The sequence below is a fragment of the Chelonia mydas genome, chromosome 1 (genome assembly GCF_015237465.2).
Source record: "Chelonia mydas isolate rCheMyd1 chromosome 1, rCheMyd1.pri.v2, whole genome shotgun sequence".
Taxonomy (NCBI): Eukaryota; Metazoa; Chordata; order Testudines; family Cheloniidae; genus Chelonia; species Chelonia mydas.
The window spans coordinates 115,906,088-115,929,022 of NC_057849.1; the positions used below are offsets into that span (position 1 = coordinate 115,906,088).

A 22,935-nucleotide genomic window follows, 5' to 3' on the forward strand; every position below is an offset into this window, starting at 1 on the left:
GGGCTGTTTAATAGTAGTGTAGACATTCAGGCTCAGGCTGCAGCCCAAGCTCTGGAACCCTCCCACCTTGCATCCGAACATCTACACTGCAATTAAACAGCCCCGTAGCCCGATCCCCATGAGACCGAGTCAGTTGGCATGGGCCAGCCACAGGTGCCTAACTGCAGTGCAGACACACCCTAAGAAGCATTGTGCTTTTAGCAGGTACTTTGGCTCCAGGAGCCCTTAGCTGCTGTTGCACCCTTGAATATGTGCTCTCTCCTCCTGCAGACGTTCAACATCACTGGCCCATGTGATGGCACGTGATTATGGCCCCACCTATGAAGGGACAGCACACCTCTGTGGCTCAATCTGAGGTACGCAGGTGGCCTCCTATATTACCACTGTATCTGAGCACTGTGCAATCCTTTAATACATTCATCCTCACAGCATCCCTGTGGGTTAGGGAAGTACTATTATGCCCATTTTTCAGCTAAGGAGCTGAAGGAAAAGAGAGAGTATATGACTTGTGCAAGGTGACACAGGAAGTCTGTGGCAGAACAGGGAACTGCATCTGGGTATCCTAAGTCCCACACCCACATGCTAACCACTGGACAATGCTACCTTGGGTGTCCTGAATGCAAGGACTGAAACTCTCCCCAGCCTTTGTACAGGGGCATAAAGAGGTAAGTTCCTTTCACCTTGTTCTCATGTCCCACTCCTACATGCATTCATGCCAGAGCCAGGAATAACCTGGCCCTAATTCATTAAGCCTCTCAACCCCCATAGGAGCAAGTGATAATAATAATTAGTAAACATATTATGCTAGGTAGGATTGGGGCCTCTTTGTGAAAAAATAAAATCCATGTCGCAGAGGGATGATGGCAATAATAATAATAATACTAGAGGGTTGCACACTTTGTTGCATCTCCAGGCAGACCTCACTGAATGCACTAGGGCCTCCTTGCATTCTTCCATTCAACCCCACAAGTTCCCTGTGTCCACCCTCCCATCTCCTTCCTTGCAATCCACACACCCCATGCCAGGGCGGGGGATGTCTCCCATGTCTGTGTGCTCCCATTCTCCTCTTTTGTGCCCACTCCCACTGATCAGATGTGGCATTTAAACGTTATCATGTTACAGACAAACAGAGAGAGAGAGAGTGCCAGGCATCGCTTTGCCAGGCATCACTTTGCTCAGAAAATCAGAAAGGTAAGTATTTTAGAGTGGGAAATTGAGACACAGAGGTTAAATGACTTGTCCCTGGTCCTAGCAAGTAAATTAAGGAGCAAAGATTTGTATTCAGCAGTTCCTGGCTCCCAGAGCCATGTCCAGGTCACTTACAACACACAGCCGCTTATTGTCATAGGCAGTTTATGTTAATGCAACATTAATGTTGAGTTTTGACTAAACAAAGGAAAGGAAATTCAGAGTACTATTAGTAGGAATACTACTATTGAGGTTTATGAGAAGTATTCTTGCTTTTCCAGAGGCGACTGTACAATCAGGGCTGTGAATCTGTCAAGAATACCTTTAAAAATCCCTGTGCAGTATTGGAGTGAGGCTGAGCGACCAATGCTGTCAAAGGGGATTTGTCTCAATTACATTTCTTAACCTCAGAGGATAGGACAGCCAACGCAGTGGCTTACATTTGCCAACTAAATTACAGCAGGGGCAGGGGCTGGGCTGAATGCACTGTCCCGCAAAACTGAATTCCCTAGTGTCATGATGGGAGAAGAGTGGAAGGGTCATTATAATGCACCTATCTAGCCAACTGAGGGCATGGTTTCAGCATCTCTACTCACTCCATCCCAGTGCTGGGAAAATACAGCTAAGGAATGCCACACTAGGCATCCTAACACCTAAGTGACATCCCCTGATTGCATTTCCCAGTATAAAGAAACAGATATATCACCATTTCCAACATCATTTCCATCAACCCTGCAACAGATCAATAACCCTACTCGTTGTATACCCATTGGATTTTGATTCATGATTGTGAAGTCTCTGTATTCTGACCAACTCTGTTAGTAAAATTTGGAATTTTGCATGTACAGCGATTGAAAGAATATATAGTACCTCTAAGACTAATGTACTCCATTACATGCACTTACCTTTATAAACTGAGGTGTTGCCAGTCGAACAGTAGCAACAAAACAGACTTGTTTTCCTAGTGATGTTCTATAAGCCTGTGGAACAGCACCATCAAAGCAGTTACAAGTGGAATTAGGCACTGGGAAGGGAAAAAGCAAGATTAGCAGATTTGCCCTGACTGAATATTTTACAGATTTGAAAAGCACTAATAACAAATCTTACTCAGAAGAGTGTCTCAAAACCTTTTAAAGCTTATATGCATATATTTGAATCGAAATCAGTCACATTAGGCAAGAAGACATGAGAGCTTAACTCAAAGTAAGAAGTATGTTTATAAAAGGTAAGGACGAACCTTCTAGTGGTATATACAACAGCTTTCTGGAAAGAAACCCTACACATCCAGTTGCTCCTTTTCACCATTCACAAAAACAATATATATTTCAGTGATCTTATTGCATTACTTGTAGGCAGCAGATGAAAGAAGTGTTGTTAGAGGTTGAAGGGTGTTATTCAAGTCACTGGTGGCAAAACATTTAAACCAATATCACTGAGGCTTTCATGGAGTTAGCAGGCATATTTCTTCAGATACTAAAATGTATAACCCCAATTGCAGCCCCCTCATCCATCCTAACCCTCTCTTTCATCCCTGCCCATCCTCCCCAATCCCTCCCTGCATCTGTGGGGATTCTTCAGCCCCCTCAATCCCCAACTCCTCCCCAGTCCACCCACACTCTCTCCCTCAGCCATAGGTCCCCCAGCATCCCGTTCAGTCCATTCCAAACTGCCCCCATCCCTGGGCCCTCTCCAGCCCACCTCCCACCCCCAGTTCACCCTAACCCTCCCCCTTAGCCATAGGTCCCCCCGACATCCCCTTCAATCCATTCCAGCCAGCCTCCCCAGCCCTGGGCCCTCCTCAGCTGCACCATCTACCATAACCCCCTTGTCCTTACCAAACCCCCCACCCCCTCCCTGGATCCGTGGGGACCCTCAGCCCCCACTTCATCCTCAATCTCTCCCAAGTCTACCCACACCCTCTCCCTGAGCCCAAGGGCCCCAGCATTCCCTTCAATCCATCCCAACCTGCCCCCCATCCCTGGGCCCTCTCCAGCCTCCCTGTCCACCCTAATCCTCGACTTTATCCTTACCAATCCTCCCCAGTCCCTTCCTCCCAATAGCACTGAGGTTTGAAAATTATAATTATTTTAAGCAAAAGAAAAGCAGAATCTAGCAGGCTTTAGTATATAGTGCTAATCTTCAAAGTTGGGCATCTTTTGAGAGTTCCTGCCCCATTCTCTCTTGGCACAGTAGACTGGGAGAGGGGCTGAAGAGGAAGGGTTTTAGCCACAATTTTTTATGATGGACTGATAACTGTGTCTTTCATGATTCCACCGGTCTCGTGTCATGTTCAGGGTTCACTGGTACCTGCATGCCCCTCAGGCCCTCATTTTCAGCAATGGTTTGCAAAGTTGTCATGTTGCCTCTAGCTAGCCTGGGATCCCAATGTATGTTAGTGTCACAGAGGATGAACTCCTCCTCTTCGGAGCACTTGTATTAAAGAAAATTACACCCCAACTTATGCTGCTTGGAGATCACAGTCCTGCTACCTCTGAAATCAATGCACCAGACTTCAAGTGAGTACTGGAACAGTCCTGGGAGAACCTGCATGGTGAGGAGCTATTTCCTGACTCCTGCACTCTCCAGCTGACCACAGCCCTTGACACATAGAGTTCAACCTGCGTAGCAATTGCAGGTGGGGGGATGCTACCACAGAGCTTTCTCTCCTCTATCTGTGGCCCTGGACCCTATTTTCTCAAGTTTCTCACAATCTGGCTGTAGCAATGAGGCATGGTCTCCCTTGGAGATTGACAGGGAGGGATGGCCATACACACACCTGATCGGCAGAAGCAGAAAGGCCATGCTCGCCCCGCTAGAAGAAGTGGGGCAGAACAGAAACAGGAAGTACAAAAGGCAGGCCCTGCAGCTCCGCTGGGCTGGAGCCACTGAGGGAGATAGATGCTTCCAACCTGCTGCTAGAGCAGGAGCCTGCGGAAGACCTCTGCTGTCCCGAGGACTCACCAGGGCTGCCAGACATGCCTGATGCTGAGGAGCTGCTTGAACTGCCACTGGTGGTGTATCCTGGGGAGACAGAGGGTTATCCCAGGATCCAGGTACACCCTGAGGGGATAGTAACCTAGGGACAACTTACTCTAGTCCAGCTGTGCTGCTGCCTGAATCCAGTCACTGTGTTGTGGGTGGATTCCCTGTTGACCCAGTGGTGGAACAACTTGCCATTCTTAGGACCCTGGGCTAGTTCCTGGTGGAGTTGGATGGGCCTGGGTCCCTCCATGCCCCTGCCACCTCTCCCCGGGGATGGTAGCCTCCCCACCTTAGGCCAATGTTAGTCTATGGTCTGCCAGAGCTAGGACACTAGACCCTGTATTGCCCTGCCCTGCCCTGCCTTGCCTGAGGGCTGAAGCCTTAGACTTCTGATGCCTGGCCCTGCTGAAGGGCCTGGGCTCCTGGACTATATACTACTCTGTCCTGCCTGAGGGTCCCTTATACTGTTTGGGTTCGTTGCCCTGCTTGAGGGCTTGAGCCCTGATGACCAATAACTGCTAGGCCCAGGCCAGAGGGCCTGAGCTCTAGAGACATCTAATTTCTCCCCTTTTACAGATTACCATTCTAAATGTGTGATGGTGAGGAGAGGTGGCCTTCCTCGGCGATTGACAGGGAGGGACGGCCATGCATTCCTACACTGGCTCCTTTCTGTACCACACAACAGAGGCAAACATGCCCTTTGATGAAGAAAGGCTGCCTTTCAGCCAATTTGTATATCAGTATATATGGGTAGTTCGCTAGCAGTTTTTATGTTGGGTATCTGCTGTACTGGCTTTTTATAATGGACTTCTCTTCACCGGCTTATGTATTAAGCCAATTTATTACATAGCTGATAACAAGAATAACAGTGAGAAACAGAAAAATAAGTAGTCTGTAGAGAATTCATATGTGTGATTAATCAGTTCAGACCACTGTGGATCCATTTATGTACTGAGCCAAAAAGTACAAAGGAGAAGAAAAATTCCACATTTAAAAAAGTAGTACAGCTGTCAACATCTGTATAATTAAAAAAAAAAAATCTCTAGACATGAAACATCCTCTACCTGAGCCTTAAGGGAATAATTGACTGGATTTATTAACATAAACATTAGGGGAAATATTCTCCTTCCATAAGTAAGGCATGTATGTATTTGCTGGTCCTCTTAGGACTTCCTAAGAATTTGTATTCCAATTCTGCTGCTGCATTTGTATGCATATATGAGGGCTTCTGTGGGACTTAAATAAAAGAGGTGGAGGGAAATGGAAAAGGAGTATGAACTGCAGGAAAATAGGAAGAACCTGCATAAGCAGCAATTTGCATTGCTCTACATGGGCTTTATCATGCCACTGAGTATTTTGCAGCACTCTGTGAATCTCAGAAGGGAGTTCTGTTTAAAAATCAATGGCATGATACACACCCATATTAAGGGCACTGTAAAAAGTTACTTCCAGGCATACTTCTCAATACCATGAGCAGTCACATGTGAAGTCAACAGGACCATTCCTAGTAGAAACCCTTAATTCTAATAGTTAAATGTATGCAGGATGGATCCTAAGAGGCCAAAAGGGCCTAAGCAAAGTCTCCTAAACGCAGGTGTGATAAATTAAAAAACTGGTAAGTGAGCCTATTAACTTGTGGGAAGCACCTGCTCATTGGGGAACGCACGACAGCAAACCTGTTGGGCTGAGGAATTTTCACTGGAGCATTTTAGGTTATTTGGTATGAACAAGCTTAAATCAGAGAGACTTCTGTGCTTGCACAAAAAGGCAAAACACAGTCCTAAATTTTGCATTTACAAAATATAATACTGCATTATATTCCCAAGAGGAAAATGTAATCCAGAAAGGATAAGAATTGCTACAGTAAACTTATTTGTCAAATTTGGGATTTTGCAATTGACAGAGCAGAGCTACTGTTGATGGAATTTAAAAATCAGGAGCAGGAATAGAAGTTACTTTTTTTTTTTTTTTTTTTTAAATACAAGCCCTAAAATCCATTGATAAAAATATTTCTACCTTTGGGGACAGAGATCACTGCATGTGAAATGAATGGAATATATTTATGAAACAAAAAGGCTCCATTGTCTAGCTGAGAATGACACAGCATCCAACTGGTCTACCCACACTTTTTATTTTAATTTAGAATGTTTCCGACCATTTGTTTCTTATACAACTGTAATCCTCTAGTTTATGCTGTTTACATTTTGAGCGTGTGTGATTTATTGTTTATTGCTTATCTTAACACAGATGATAAACATAACAGAAACAGCAAGGGGAAGAAAGGAATCTAACCTGGAGTAGAGAGCAATTATTGGGATTTTACAACAAGATAACGGCCAAACATCTTCATTATTAAGGGCAAAAAGTAATATAACAAAGACAATCTTTGACTGGTTAAAGACATTTGTAACCATGGTCATGTTGTTGTTCAGCCCCAGTTTGGGATTCCGTGTAAAGTAAAATCATAAACTAATCCACAGAGTTTCCCCTTTCAGAAAAAAATGAGAAATGGAAGAGAAAGAGGAAGAGCATAGAGAGCGAGAAAATGATCAAGCAAATGCCTGAAAGGTTAATAAAAGAGGGCAGGAGAGGAATGATAGAAGGGGGGTAAGGGAACTGAAGAGGGCATGAGTTGGAAAGATGGGAGGGGACTAGGAAGCACTGTGCACAAAAATAGGGTTATCCATTGAGCAATTTAATTAAGTGATTATTCCAATACTTCCAAAAAAATGAGGCTCATATCCATTTCTACTGCAAAATGTTATTTGTTCCATTGCTGCCAAGCTCACCAAGTGAGGGTACCATTCTTCAATAGTTTGGCACACTTGGAACTTTCATTGTTGTATAATTAGGCACGTCACTACAATCAGAGCTCTCCAACCAAAGTTTTTTTAAGGATTTCCATTTCCAGAACAGATTGGTTAGGCCGAGGATGGCGTGGTCAGCCTGCAGTTCCATCTTGATAGAGAGAAAGAAATTGGCCCAAATAAATAATTTACCTCTGTCCAAAAAAGATGGATTGCAGGGCAACGTGTGGTGTAAACTAGTGCTGCTGCATTGCAGTGCCAGCATTTGTCACAGGTGACTGCTCTGGGTCTGAAAAGTGTATATACAGTACAGTCCATCCTTAATCTTAACTCCAAGGGAGCAGTGATGTATATTGGAACAAATCTGAGTCCACTGAATATTGGTAAGGGAGACTGAAAGTTCTTGTTCCTATTTCCTTCTAACATTGTCACTACTGATTGCCACTGTGCCTGATGGATAGGAATACACTCTGGCCACTGACTTAGCTCGGCAGTATAACAGTTTCAGAAAGCCCCAAGACTAAGGGCAGTGTTGTAAGGGCATCTGACCCAAACTGGAGTTGCAGAGCATGTCTAAGTTCCAGGTATTGCCATTTCTTCTTTGGGCCCAGTTGGAATTTCTCCCTAAGGCGAGGAAAGGGCATAAAGGAATCATTTTCAATTATGTTGTTTCTGCTCACGATCCTTTTTTAAATCCAGTTAAGCCACAGAACAGGACTATGGGCAATTCAAATTTTTGAGTTACTCCAAATCGAAGTCTTTGAGTGTACTAAGGGATGATACTTAAATTTAAAAGCAACCAGATACCAGGCTTTCCTAGCAGCGAAAATTGTAACTGATTTCTCTTTATGGAAATGGTAGAGGTCTGAGTTCAGGACTCATTCTAGTGGTAGTGGGGTTACAGTTCCTTCCCCCTGCACAGCCAGGCTGCGGAGCCTGGGAGGATCATAGAATCATAGAAATGTAGGGCTGGAAGGGACCTCAAGAACTGGATGTCAAGTCCAGTCAGGGCCATCCCTGGGAGGGTGCGGGGTCCGGGGCGGAAGTGATGGATTTATCTCTTCCAGGACTGACTGTGCCGGCCAACTGCACTGGCCTGCAGGGCCCCCCAAAGCGTGGGGCCCAGAGCAGTCGCCCCAATTCACCCTACCCAAGGGACAGCTCTGAGTCCAGTTCCCTGCACTGTGGCAGGACCATGTATGCCTAGACCATCCCTGACAGGTGTTTGTCTAAGCTATTCTTAAAAACCTCCAGTGATGGGGATTCCAAAACCTCCCTGGGAAGCCTATTCTAGTACTTAACTATCCATATAGTTAGCAAGTTTTTCCTAATATCTAACCTAATATCTAACCTTGCTGCCGATTAAGCCCATTATTTCCTTCAGTGGACATGGAGAACAATTGATGACCATCTGTTCTATAACAGCCTTTAACATATTTGAAGACTGTTATCGGGTCTCCCCCAACATCAGGTCCCTTTTCTCAGACTCATGCCGAGGGGTCAGCCATTGTGGTATTTAGCTCAAAATTGAGGATATATAATAAAACCTAACGTTGGGCAGACCAAAGGCTCTTGATTGAATAGGTAGATGTATTTTTTTTTCCCAAAAGATACTCTGGGCGTGTTGCCTACACCTCGCAATATGGTCTTAAAAAGGTTGTTAATTCTGAAAAAAAATATTTGGGGGACTATAAACTGGCAAAGAGCTAAGAACAAATAGACATCTCGAGAGGACATTCATCTTTAATATATTACCTCTGCCCAAAAGGGATAGAGGAAGGGCTAGCAATCTATGTAAATCCAAAGCTTTCTGTGTGATAAAAGGCTTGAGATTAATTTTCACTATTTCCTTTATGTTCCTAGGAAAGAGGACTCATAAGTACCTGATCTGCACCTTCTGCCAGGAAAAAAATATTACCTAAAAGGGCATAATTATGCACCCTTTGGGAGACAGGGAGAGCTTCCAACTTATGCCAATTAATTTTGTACCCTGCAATCTTCCCAAACAATTCCATAATTTGTAATATGTTAGGGATGATCTGAGGGGTTGGTGATGAATAAAAGCATATCATCTGATTTAAGATTATTTTTGTCTCCTGGGATCCTGTTTTTATATCCTGTATCCCCTGATGTGCCCTTATTTGTATTGTCAGCAGCCCTAAGGCCAAATCAAAGGCAGGTGGGGGTGGGCAGGGGACAGCCCTGTCTAGTATTATGGTGGAGATTGAACAAAAAGGAGATATAGTTATTGGTTATGACATGGGAGCTAAAACTGGGACTACAAAAGTCTAATCCAGGAAATGAAAGAGGGACCAAATCCAAATTTGTGTAGAATGAGGACCAAATATCTCCAAATTACTCCTACTGAAGGTTTTTTCCACACCCAGTGACACAACTGCCATTCGTTTCAAGGGGTTTTGATAGTACAGCAGCACAGCGATAAGCTGACCAGTGTTGTCTAACTCATGTCTCTTTTATATGAAACCCACCTGTATTATGTTCCTTTTTACTTTTTTCTGATCGTCCAACTACGATTTTAGACAATATTTTAATATCAGAGTTGATTAAGGATAGCTAACACATTCCTGAGCATCTTTTCCAGAATTAAGGGTGACTGAGATAGGGCTTCATTCACTGAGAGGGACAAGGTTAGTCTACCAAAAGCTTCTGTATATAATTCGGTCAGTCTGGGAGCCAGGGTGTCTGAACTGGCCATAAAATTCATCTGGAAAGCCATCTAGGCCCAGGGCCATACCTGATTTCATAGCCATAATTTCAGAGGAATGTAATAAGAAATCATGCCAAATTTAGTGTTCTTCTGTTAGTTGGGGGAGTTGCAGATTTTGGGTGTATTCCTCAAAGAACTCATTGACGGGGTGGTCTTCCTCTAAATACAAGCATTGGTAAAATTTGGAGAATTGTTCATTAATACTTTAATGACCAGTGATTCTCTGGCCCATCACTAGAGTGAATTTAATTGATTATAGCTTTTAGTGATTTTACTGTAAGTCCAGGTGCTAATAATTACCCAGCTTTATTGCCAGATTCCCAGTACATCTGATTCAATCTAACCAAAGCAAATTCACCCTGTGCTGAGGTTATTTTATTCATTTCATATCTGACATTGGTCACCTCTTGGAGTTTAACCAAAGTGGGTGAATCAGCATAGTTGAGGTCTGCCTCCTTGAGCATTTCCATTAAATTCACCAGCTCATCTTGTTTGGCTCTTTATGTGGGAGAAGTAGGATATTATCCTACCCCTTAAGTATGCCTTGAAAGTGTTGCTCACTAGACCAAAGGGTGGTTGTTCATCTCAAAGAAAATTTTTTTCTTTCCCCACACACTTTTTAAATTGTGTATAAAGTAGTAAAGAGGAGTTTTACCCCCATCTTCTGGTAGTCCCTTGTTTTTCAGGAGGAGACAGCTTGCAATACCACAGGTGCATGATCACAGATCGTAATCAATTTTATTTCATTGTTAATTACAGAGCTCACAAAACCACCTATTACTAAAAAATAATTGATTGGTTAGATCGGGGAGAAATGAGTAAAAGGTGTAGTCTCTACCTGTAGGATGCTGCAGCCTCCATATGGCCTTTAAACTCAATTCCTGCATCTGGGCAACAATAGTCTTCTTAGCAGAGGATTAGGATTGCCGGGATCAGCTCAATTTATCCAAAAGCAGGGCTAACGCTTCCTTGAAGTCACCCACTAGAATCAAATGTTCTAGGGAGGTGTAATTTAATCTTGAAAATAACTGAGTGTAAAAGGAGGAATCCTCTTTGCTGGTAGCATAGAGTGTATGTAACATTGGAGATATGAACATTAACAATTAGGAGTCTACCCTCCATGTCTTTATAAGTGGACAAGATCTGTGTATTCAGTTTTTAATGAACAGGAATGACACACCCCTGGACCTCACCAATTAATTACTAAACAACCCAGCCTTTTAAAGCTTTTCAGCCTCTGACTCAGTGAGGTGGGTTACCCAGAGGAATGTTAGATCTAAAGTGAGATACAATTTTTTTCCTTTTTTATAGGGTTACCAATTCCTTTTATGTTCCAAGAAACATATGTAAGTTAGCCACAGGTACTCACAGGGGAAAGCATCTCATGTTATGCCCCTGGAGACCCAGGGGTAGGGATAGGGAGAGGAATCCAGGGTAAGGCATAGCCAGGGGAACTCATAAGGAATTTAGATAGAGAAGAGAGGATAAAGTGGTAAGTGGGTAAGAGAAAGTTGAGAGGAGGTAGGAGGACAAGGGTGTGAGAAAACCACACTGAGTCAGAGTGGAAAGAAAGATCAGGAGGTTAGAGAGGAACAGCCCAAATGTACACTTCCCCTCTGCCCCAAGTTGAATACATAAATATATGAATATTTCCTGCACCTCCCCTAACCTCTGCAAAAGGCTGAGATAAGCAGGTGAAAATGGTGAACATCCCTGAGTACATTTTTAAGTAAGGTTTGTGGGCTGAAAGATACATGCAACTGTGCATCGGAAGTCAAAGACCTGCAGAACAGATATCTATGAGGAAATATATGGAAAAACATGAGGGGTGGGAAACAAGAAGAAACACCCTCAACACCTCCTATAGCCAAACAGATCCAAAATCACAGTGAACGGCCCTCCACTGGCTGGCTATTTAAAGGCTCATCAGAATTGAAATATTGCCCTCAGCCCTGGGCATGTAAGCCAATATTTACCAGCCACATTTTAAACTGCATAGATTACCATTATGATGTTCTTAAGGTCACTGTAAGTAAGGCAGCAAGACAACAAAGCCTCCAATGATGGTGATCCCACAATCTTGCTTGGAAGTCTGTTCCAGAGTTTAATTACCTTTCTAGTTAAAAAGTTTTTCCTAATATCTAACCTAAATCTCCCTTGCTGCAGATTAAGCCAATTACTTTTCATCCTACCTTCAGTGCACATGGAGAACAGCTGATCACAGTCCTCTTTGTAACAGCCCTTAACGTATCCAAGGAAGGTGTCAGGTCCACCCCCAGGATTCTTTTCTTAAAACTGAACAGGCCAAGTTTTATTAACCTTCCCTCAGCGGTCAGGTTTTCGGAACCCTTTATCATTTTTGTTGCTCTCTTCTGGACTCTCTCCATTTGCCCACATCCTTCCTAAAGTGTGGCACCCAGATGTGGACATAGGGCCTCACTTGGAGTACTATCAGTGCCACATGGAGCAGGACAATCAGCTCCTCTGTCTTACATGAAACATCCCTGATAATACATTACCGACTGTTAGTTTTTTGCAACTTCATCACATTGTTGACTCACATTCAATTTGTGATCCACTAGAACCCCCAGATCCTTTTCAGCAGTACTACCATTTAGCCACTTATTCCCCATTTTGTATTTGTGCATTTGATTTTTCCTTCTTAAGACTTTGCACTTGTCTTTATTGAAGTTCTTCCTGTTGAATTCAGACCAATTCTCCAATTTATCAAGGTAATTTTGAATTCTAATCCTGTCCTCCCAGCTTGGTCTCATCTACAAATGTTATAAGCACATTCTCCACTCCATTATCCAAGTCATGAATGAAAATATTGAATTGTATTGGATGTAGGACTGACTAGTGTGGACCCCACTACCTACACCCTCCCAGTTTGACAGTGAACCATTGATAACTACTCTTTAAGTACCATCTTTCAACCAGTTGTGCACCCACCTTATGGTATTTCATGTAGACCACATTTTCATAGATCACTCATCCTATCTTGTAGCTTGTGGATCAGACTTTGTTGCTGCTCTGTGGTGATCCTAACAGAGCCCATATTGTCCTCTGAGGTGGAGATTCCAGTTTTTGCCTCCCCAATCCTGCAAGATAGCCCCTGCAAGCTGACCTGGTATGGTACAATGATGGCTTTAATTTCAGAGAGAGCTTCTGATATTTTCTTAAGCAGGATCTGCTCTTCAGATATCTGTTTTAGTATTTTATAGACTTGCTCCAGACCTATCAGGGCCTCATCCTCAGGTGGTGCTATGCTGCTCTTTACAGGGCTGACAAAGAGCCTCTGTTTCTTTGCAATGGGGGGGGGGGGGGAAAGGGAAGGGTTTGGGGTGGAAGGATGGGGGGGGTGTCCAAAAATGCATCCATCTGCTATTATAATGTAAAGAGCAGGATGAACCACCCAGAGATAAAAAACTATAGCTTTAGTATACTGGATGTTGGCAGATTTTAAGTGGGGAGGGGTGTCAAGCAGGAGCTCCAAGCCTAGGCAGCTATCTCCCCTGTTGGCTCCCGGAAATCCTAAAATATAAAAATCCTTTGTCATTGAAGCCTGTTAACATTTAAAGAGCTAATCTGGAGAGACAGTGGACTCACAAGCACTTCCTTACAATGCTTGTCTTCACTGCAGAGTAACTTGAGTTATCACTCGAGTGTTGCCCCTAACTTGAGTCTCATCCACACACACAAATGCTTAACTCAAGCATGTTAGTGTTTTTAACTTGAAGTGGCTGGCCTGTCACAGTAGACAGGCAACAGCTTGTTAGCACAATTTGTCAGCTGCCAACACAATCACTCTGTGCTGCTCAAGGCTAATTTGAGAGGAGGTGACTCCACTGTAACTAAATTAACTCTGCAGTGAAGACACTGTCACAGAGATTTCCTCACAGCACATCATCAGGGATCAGGGTTTGGCTCTCTGTGGTCAAAGCCATGGCACCTGCCTCCAAACCTAGTGTTTCTGTGTTACAGTTCTGGCTCCCAGCACCCCGTTTCCTCTCTGTCAGCCCAGCTCCATTACAGCTATGCTGCCAGGGATCCCCTCTGGCTATGGCTAGCCCCTGAGGCCCTCGGGTAAGCCAATCTGTAGAACAGTGAATATGTGCCTTTGGCTATATTAACTTTTCTGGGTAATTTCCACTGAGCCATAATCATCTCCCTGTCCTGCCTCCCTCCCTTCCCTGCTGCATGGACTCCAGACTTCACAAAGCCCCCTCCACTCAGTCTGGGCATGGGGGTGAAGACAAGGTGCTAGGAAGGTGTCTTGAGCCTTCCTTCTGAGTGTAGGAGGGATGTTCAACAAGTGGAGGACCCTTACATGGGTGGAGCCAGGGGTAACGATCTGGCTCGTTGAAAAGTGAAAATAATTGTCAAACAATCAGCCTGTTGCATGCAAGGTGTCTGTACTGTATTATATGGAAGGTATGGAAGGGTCTCTGTAGCATCTCCAAGGTACCAAAAAAAAAAAAAAAAAGCTCATGGCTGAGACTTTCAGAGCTGTCTAGGGGATTTAGCCAGACATGCCACTGAAATTAGTGAGGGTTGTGTGAGTAAAACCTCTAGTTGGCTTCGAAACCCTCAACCTTCAGAATTAGATCACTAAAGTCCATCTTTACTTGCTGCTCTAAGACAAAACATATCTCCTAGGGAGGCAGCATGGCCTAGTGTATATGGCACTGGACTGGGAATCAGGAGATGTGTGATTGTACAGTGCTTAGCACAATGGGGCTTTCATCTCAGTTGGGGTGTTACACACTATTGTAATATAAATAATTAAAAATAATAAATGCACCTTTGAGGTTAATGAGCAGATTCTTCAGGGAAGGTCACATGAAAGAAAATTAGTGACTTATTAAAAAAAGTTTTGCATAAGAGTATGTGAGGCAACATGGACCTAGTGAAACTTCCAAACTTTAGTGATGGTTAAATGAAAAGGAAACATGGGAAAGATTTGTTAGACTGACTGTTCCTATCATGAATGTGTCTGACATTACATGAATCACAACTTTACAATTACATATTCTGATCAGATACACCCTGCATGAAATAAGCTGATTGGGAACTCATATTAATGTAGTAGAAACACGAGGTCAGAGTACATTCAGTGAATATTTCCCAGAAAGAGCCAAAACAGGTTGCTAAAAACTTAGGTCAGAAATGGCATCAAACAACTAAAAAAAAACGAGAGACTTTTACTAAAGGAAGAACATCCTGTACCAAGTCCCCATGCATAAAAACATGTTCACTGCTGTGAAATGCTACAAGGAAAAACATTCTTGCATGCATTCATGAGGAATCATCTTTGCTAATTAAGCTTCATTTTTTTTTCTCCCTTCACAGTGTACTTGGCTAATTGTTTTCCTATTCCTAGCTTCATTATTTTTTCCTTCAAGAACAACTTTCAAAGGCAGATTCTTGGGCCAGTGGAAGAGTACCACAATGCAAGTCTTTGGAATGTCTCTCCCCTCCCACTCCTCGTACCCCTCTATCCTGGACATTTTGTCCAGGAGTGCTGACATCGCACCCTGCTGAGGTGCCAATGTGTGGTTGGCAGAAAAAGGGAAATTGGCTGGAAAACTGGTATTTATTTAATGGAAAAAAGAATAATTAATCATTAGACCAGCAGGTCTCAACCCCATGGTGAGCTATAGAGAAGTCTGAGTGGGTCACTGAAGCTGTTGTGTTTCCCTTACACTCCTGCTCATGCAGGTCTGAGAGAACAGCACCAACCAAACAGCACTGCCTACTGTTTCATAGATTCACAGATTCCAAAACCAGAAGGGACCACTGTGATCATCTAGTCTGACCTCCTGTGTAACACAGCCATAGAACTTCCCCCCAAATAATTCCTAGAGCAGAGCTTTTATACAAACATCCAATCTTGATTTTAAAATTGCCAGTGATGAAGAATCCACAATGACCCTTGAAATTGTTCCAATGGTTAATTACTCTCATTGTTAAAAATTTACACCTTATTTCCAGTCTGAATTTGTCTAGCTTCACCTTCCAGCCATTGGATCGCGTTATACCTTTGCGTGACACACTGACAAGACAATTTATCAAATATTTGTTCCCCTGTGTAGGTACTTATAAACTGTGTTCATATCACCCCCTAATCTTCTCTTTGTTAAACTAAACAGATTGAGCTCCTTGAGTCTATCACTATAAGGCATGTTTTCTAATTCTTTAATCATTCTTGTGGCTCTTCTCTGAACCCTCTACGATTTATCAACATCCTTCTTGAATTATGTCACCAGAACTGGACACAGTATTCCAGCAGAAGTTGCACCAGTGCCAAATACAGAGGTAAAATAAACTCTCTACTCCTGCTCCATAGATTCTCCTATGCAGGCATCGAAGGATCACGTTTGCACTGGGAGCTCATGTTCAGCTAATTATCCAGCATAATCCCCAAATTCCTTTCAGAGTAACTGCTTCCCAGGATAGAATCCCCCATCCTGTATGGCCTACATTGTTTGTTCCTAGATGTACTCATTTACATTTAGCCCCATTAAAAACATATTTGCTTGCACCCAGTTTACCAAGCAATCCAGATCACTTTGAATCAGTGTCCTATCCTCTTCATTATTTACCACTCTCCCAATTTTTGTATCCTTTGCAAACTTTATCAGTGATGATTTTATGTTTTCTTCCAGGTCATTGACTCATGTTGACTGGCATTAATTATTCTATTCTCCTTTAATTCTTTATTAATAGAGTCCTGTATCATCCACTCCATTATTTTGCCTGAGATCAATGTCATACTGACAGGCCTTGGTCATCCTGTTTGCCCCTTTTAAATATGGGCACAACATTAGTTTTATTCAAGTCTTCTGGAACTTCCCCAGTGCTTCAAGCCTTATTGAAAATCAACATTAATTGTCTAGCGAGCTAATCAGCCAGCTCTTTTAAAACTCTTGGATGCAAGTTATCTGGACCTGCTTATTTAAAAATGTCTCATTGTTGCAGCAGCTGTTTACCATCCTTCTGAGATACTAGTGGAATGGAAAGAGTGTTATCACCATCATATGATACTACATCACATATTTTCTTCCCAAATACAGAACAGAAATATGTATTGAACACTTCTGCCTTTTCTGTATTATTATTAATAATAATTCTACCATTTCCATCTGGTAATCACACACAGCTCCCTCTGTACCACGGAAGCAACAGCTTGGTAGCCAGCCAAGGAACAGAAAAGAGTTTTGCCAGGCACTAGAGCCTGAATCTTGGGAGCTCCGCTCCTGCCTGACTGAGCCCTCTCCCACTGGAACACAGCAGGAAACCCAGCACACTTCTGTTCACACCAAAAACTCAATGGCACTGAAGCTGCTGGGCCCTCCAACAACTCAGAGGCCAACCAAAATCAAGAAGAGAATGCTGCAGTTCTCCCCTTGACACAGATGGCGGTGAATGAGAACAGACACTGGATGAATTTCAAGTAGCCACAACTTTATTAAACTTGGCATGGGGTGGGGGGCTACCCACCTGTCACGCATTCTCTCACATACCAGGCATTTTAAGTGGTTCCAGTGTGGAGGTTACAGGGCTCCTATCATACAACCCATAACTTGGGGTAGACTCTCCTCAGCCTACCCCTATGACTCAGCTTCCTCATCTGAATCCTTTCGCATACACACAAGCCCACACCTCTGTAATGGGGATAGAAGGTACTAAATGGGGGACCTTGGTCCACAAACACCAGCTCACCTCCTATCCCATGAGCAGAAGGCCCGTCAGCAAATTCCTAGGTCTTTTACTTCTGGGAACTGGCCCATTTAGCTTTTTAACCACCCTAGAAACCTGTGACAAACTAACAACCCTATCAAGTATTACAACTAATTACTAAATTCTGTGCCTATTTACCCTAACTCTGCCTCCAGGAAGCTGTGAGGAAGGCAAAAAAGCCCATCAGGCCTCCGCCAATTCGGTCCCAATGGGACTAAGAAATTCCTTGCTGACTCCCTAAAACAGGCAATCAGTCAGAACCACAGCATCTTCTAAACACAGCTCCAAACCCACAGTTAAGGGGAGGCGAGGCAGGGCTGCTGAAACAGAAGAAAAACAGACTCCTAAGGACCCAGGCTAAGCTTTAAATCAGTTAAAGGGGAAAGTAAGAGACCAATCACCTCCCCTCCTCCTCCAGCTGATCAATGGGTCACCAGAGACTCTGGAGGAGGTAGGGCCACTCCTATTTTCTCCAACCTGTGCCCTCCTGCTTCCCAACCACCACTGGTCCCATAGTTTGAAGTAGGTGGTTGGCATTTTCCCGATCTCACATCTCTACCATATGGAAGAAAAAGAAAGATTCCGAGAGATGAAACCTCACCATGTGGAGACAGAGAGAGGCAAAACCCCACCTATCAACCAGAAGGGTCTGAGACAGATGAGGGGTTGAAAGGGAGAAGAACAGAGGGAGAGACTTAGAAAATGGGGCCATGAAAGGTGAAGGGGAAAGTTCTGGCGTTTTCTAATGCTGGAACCTGCCTGGATTTAAATTTTAGCTAGGTCAGAAGGAAAAGAAAGAGGAAGAACAAAAATGAATTAAAGCACAAAGCAATACCTGCCAACATATGAAAGCTATAAATTGGTGCATTTGGGGTCTGAGTCAATGCCCATTGACATCTATGGAGATACCCCCACTGACTTTAATGGACATCAGACCAGGCCCTTAGAGAGAACCTTTTAACACACTAAACTAGGGGAGAATTTTCCAGGGGGAGAATTTTTAAAAGTTATTTTTCTGAACAATAGCAACTTCCCCTTATTAAAGAGTTATGTCTGTGCGCTGGTATATGGTGTCATGGTAGGAAAATAGAGGGCAGTTTTAGGATCATGAATGGAGAAAAATTGAGAATCTCTGTAGATCAATTGATCAAAAACTCTCCAAGTAAGAAATATATCCTTATGGGTCATCACTTGAAATCAAGCTTCTGTTCTAGAAAGCTACACGACTCAGTTTGTGTGTATGTCATTCTGCTAAATTTCACTTAATTCAGCACCGTAAAGAGAATAAACATAGAAAATAGAAAGGCAGTTTTATGTTTTTATATGAATAAACCCACAAATCACATGAAACTGAGAAAGAAATACATTTTACCATGCTGTATGTGCATTTCTGTTTTAGTCATATGGATCAAGACCAGAAAGTTAAATGGGGCAGGAAAGCTTTTCATAATGTGGTGTGTGGCTTTTGGAAAGCATAGTGAGGATTTTTTGCACAGGATAACCCATTTGGAACAATAACAGCCACTTCTGAAATACTACTCTTTGGAATTCAGACAAAATATCTAAGGCAAACTCTGCGGGGCAAGGGAAGAAGAAGTAAGAAAGAAGTGTTTCTTTTCTGTCTCTGAATAGCTGTATAGCAACCTATTTGTTAAAACACATTACATACAAATTATTCGTCATCCCTTGAAAACTTATCTCCTCAGTCTGAATATACTGTATTAAGGTTAATTAATATACTGTATTAAAACTGTAAGGTTTTTGCTGAATTTAATTCTTCCCTTCTTATTCTATAAGTACAGGGTACTGGGGATGGAATGCAAAACTGAACAGTTTGGGATTCATAGATCTGCTCCTTTGAGATACTCAGTGACCCCAACCACCACTGAAGTCAATGGGAGTTGAGCTTGCTTGGCACTTCAGAGGATCCGGTCTAAATGCTTTAGTGGCCGCAATGGCACATTTCCCAAAAGGAGAAAATCTAACAACACAGCTGTGATTTCTTGGGAGCCTACAATATCATACGCTTTGTCATGAAGTGCTACAACACTTAACAACAATTCCCTGGAGAGGCGGTGAAGGGGAAGGTTCAGTAGTTTTTTTCAGCAACAGAGCCTGCCAGGAGTCAAATTTTCAGAAGTGAAAGTGAGCTTAGGGATCTTAATTTTATCCATTGTTAGTGTTAGTCAATGTAATCAAACTGTTCCCAAGCCTGTCACCGTCGCACAAAGGTAGCAGATACCGAGAACAGGATAACTGGGGTCACAGTCTGGAAGTGAAGTGCACTGACAGGGAGAGTTTACACTGCTACGGACTTTACCGATATACATCTGGCTGTTACTAATCAGTTGCTAAATTCCATGTGAACTAAAATTCACCCCATAACGTTAGAAATAACTCTTTCAGTTAAAGTCTGTCTGTTCTATGTAACCACATATATTTTTTCACAAATAAAATGTTTAGTAACATTTACACAGAAGTTAAGGCTTACCATTGCTGTAAGACCGAAAATTTCCTACAAATTTTATGTATTCATATGTTGGAAATTCCTTCGGGTTCAAACTTCCTCTCAGAAGATGACAGTAAAACTCTAAATCATTGTCAGCTGGATTGTTAGAAAAAGGAGAAACAAATAAATAGGCTATTTAAACTAAACACGAGTGGAAAATTTGGTCCCAATCCTGCAACTAGTAGTGTATGCCTACACTCACTCAGAGCCCCACTGAGCGCAGTCTACCACCATGCTAATTGCAGGATCGAAGCCTCTGTGAAAACAACCCTAAATAAATCCAGAATGTTCAACACTCCTAACAGACTTTTTCTCATGACTGATTTGCAGAATTAGGGTCTGACTCTCCACTCCATTACGCCAATTTTATTAAAGGAATTACACTGCCATAAACCTGGTAAAATGGAGTGCAGAATCAGGCCCTGAATTTAAAACCCTTATTTATTTAGGTTTTTCTTTCCATAATTCACAGACTTTTCATGTCTTCTGTTTGGGGGAAAAACAGTCAATTTGGTTTTAAATTAAGCTTGGAATATCAGAGTGTTTTTATATAGTAGATTTTTTAAAAATTGTATAGATTCTATTGTCATCTGTTCCATATTTTTTGCCTCCTCCACTCTCAGAACTAATTTAGATGAAGTATGTGAAAGGATTATTTATGAAAAATAAATTAAATGATAAAATAAATTCTGAATAATTTACACATATTTCAAATGAAAAGGAGTACTTGTGGCACCTTAGAGACTAACCAATTTATTTGAGCATAAGCGTTCGTGAGCTACAGCTCACTTCATCGGATGCATACTGTGGAAAGTATAGAAGATCTTTTTATACACACAAAGCATGAAAAAATGGGTGTTTACCACTACAAAAGGTTTTCTCTCCCCCCACCCCACTCTCCTGCTGGTAATAGCTTATCTAAAGTGATCACTCTCCTTACAATGTGTATGATAATCAAGTTGGGCCATTTCCAGCACAAATCCAGGTTTTCTCCCCCCCTCTCCCCACACAAACCCACTCTCCTGTTGGTAATAGCTTATCTAAAGTGACCACTCTCCTTACAATGTGTATGATAATCAAGGTGGGCCATTTCCAGCACAAATCCAGGGTTTAACAAGAACCTCTGGGGGGGGGGGGTAGGAAAAAACAAGGGGAAATAGGTTACCTTGCATAATGACTTAGCCACTCCCAGTCTCTATTCAAGCCTAAGTTAATTGTATCCAATTTGCAAATTAATTCCAATTCAACAGTCTCTCACGGGAGTCTGGTTTTGAAGTTTTTTTGTTGTAATATCGCAACTTTCATGTCTGTAATCGCGTGACCAGAGAGATTGAAGTGTTCTCCGACTGGTTTATGAATGTTATAATTCTTGACATCTGATTTGTGTCCATTTCTTTTTTTACGTAGAGACTGTCCAGTTTGACCAATGTACATGGCAGGGGGGCATTGCTGGCACATGATGGCATATATCACATTGGTGGATGTGCAGGTGAACGAGCCTCTGATAGTGTGGCTGATGTTATTAGGCCCTGTGATGGTGTCCCCTGAATAGATATGTGGGCACAGTTGGCAACGGGCTTTGTTGCAAGGATAGGTTCCTGGGTTAGTGGTTCTGTTGTGTGGTATGTGGTTGCTGGTGAGTATTTGCTTCAGGTTGGGGGGCTGTCTGTAGGCAAGGACTGGCCTGTCTCCCAAGATTTGTGAGAGTGTTGGGTCATCCTTCAGGATAGCTTGTAGATCCTTAATAATGCGTTGGAGGGGTTTTAGTTGGGGGCTGAAGGTGACGGCTAGTGGCGTTCTGTTATTTTCTTTGTTAGGCCTGTCCTGTAGTAGGTGACTTCTGGGAACTCTTCTGGCTCTATCAATCTGTTTCTTCACTTCCGCAGGTGGGTACTGTAGTTGTAAGAATGCTTGATAGAGATCTTGTAGGTGTTTGTCTCTGACTGAGGGGTTGGAGCAAATGCGGTTGTATCGCAGAGCTTGGCTGTATCATACACATTGTAAGGAGAGTGATCAGCTTTAGATAAGCTATTACCAACAGGAGAGTGGGTTTGTGTGGGGGGAGGGGGGGAGAAAACCTGGATTTGTGCTGGAAATGGCCCAACTTGATTATCATACACATTGTAAGGAGAGTGATCACTTTAAATAAGCTATTACCAGCAGGAGAGTGGGGTGGGGGGAAAGAAAACCTTTTGTAGTGGTAAACACCCATTTTTTCACACTTTGTGTGTATAAAAAGATCTTCTATACTTTCCACAGTATGCATCCGATGAAGTGAGCTGTAGCTCACGAAAGCTTATGCTCAAATAAATTGGTTAGTCTCTAAGGTGCCACAAGTACTCCTTTTCTTTTTGCGAATACAGACTAATACAGCTGTTACTCTGAAATATTTCAAATGCAATGTAAAACACAGGTGTGCATCACTAGAGTATCTATGGACAGAATATAACTGTACTAGGTTGAAACATCAATTAAGATGTGATTTGTTTCCACTGAACTTTTCTAAATTTCCATGGCCAAACCTGTTTTCCTTAGCTCTCTCCTAAGACACAATATTTTATAATTAACATAACTGCAAGCAGTCTTGCTTTAGTAAATAAATGCAATGAGTCTAGTTTGAAATTGAACAGAAGGATCATTCCCGGTGGCAACATTTGTTTCAAAATGAATGAAAATATATCTAAAGATGCAAAATATTCATACTGACATATATCACATAGACACTCTACCCTTGCAAGAGAGAAATCTTTTCTCTCCCATGCTTTTTGTTTAGTGGGAACAATAAAACAAAACTTACTCTTTAGGGAATCTGGTGAGGCAGAATCTGCCATAAGCATATGAGAAGATAATACTTTATAAACTTCTGAATGTTCCTGTTCTGGGAGGAAGTTTAACAAATTCTGATCCATGACGTCACACTGCAAAGAAAAGGAAAGAAAGTACAAATGATCAAAACAAAAAAAGAGTGACATTCTCAT

General features: G+C 42.6%; 1 protein-coding gene across 2 annotated transcripts in view; it reads right to left on the bottom strand.

Moving 5' to 3' along the window:
- NPAS2 (neuronal PAS domain protein 2) overlaps positions 1-22,935 on the bottom strand; it is a 174,959-nt gene that overhangs the window by 40,930 nt on the left and 111,094 nt on the right. For both annotated transcript variants that reach the window (XM_007068965.4, XM_043536900.1), the window contains exons 6-8: positions 22,755-22,875; positions 19,940-20,053; positions 2,094-2,212 (exon numbers count right to left, since the gene is read on the bottom strand). In XM_007068965.4, coding sequence (XP_007069027.3) covers positions 2,094-2,212; positions 19,940-20,053; positions 22,755-22,875 — 354 coding nt within the window. The remainder of the gene's footprint in view (positions 1-2,093; positions 2,213-19,939; positions 20,054-22,754; positions 22,876-22,935) is intronic.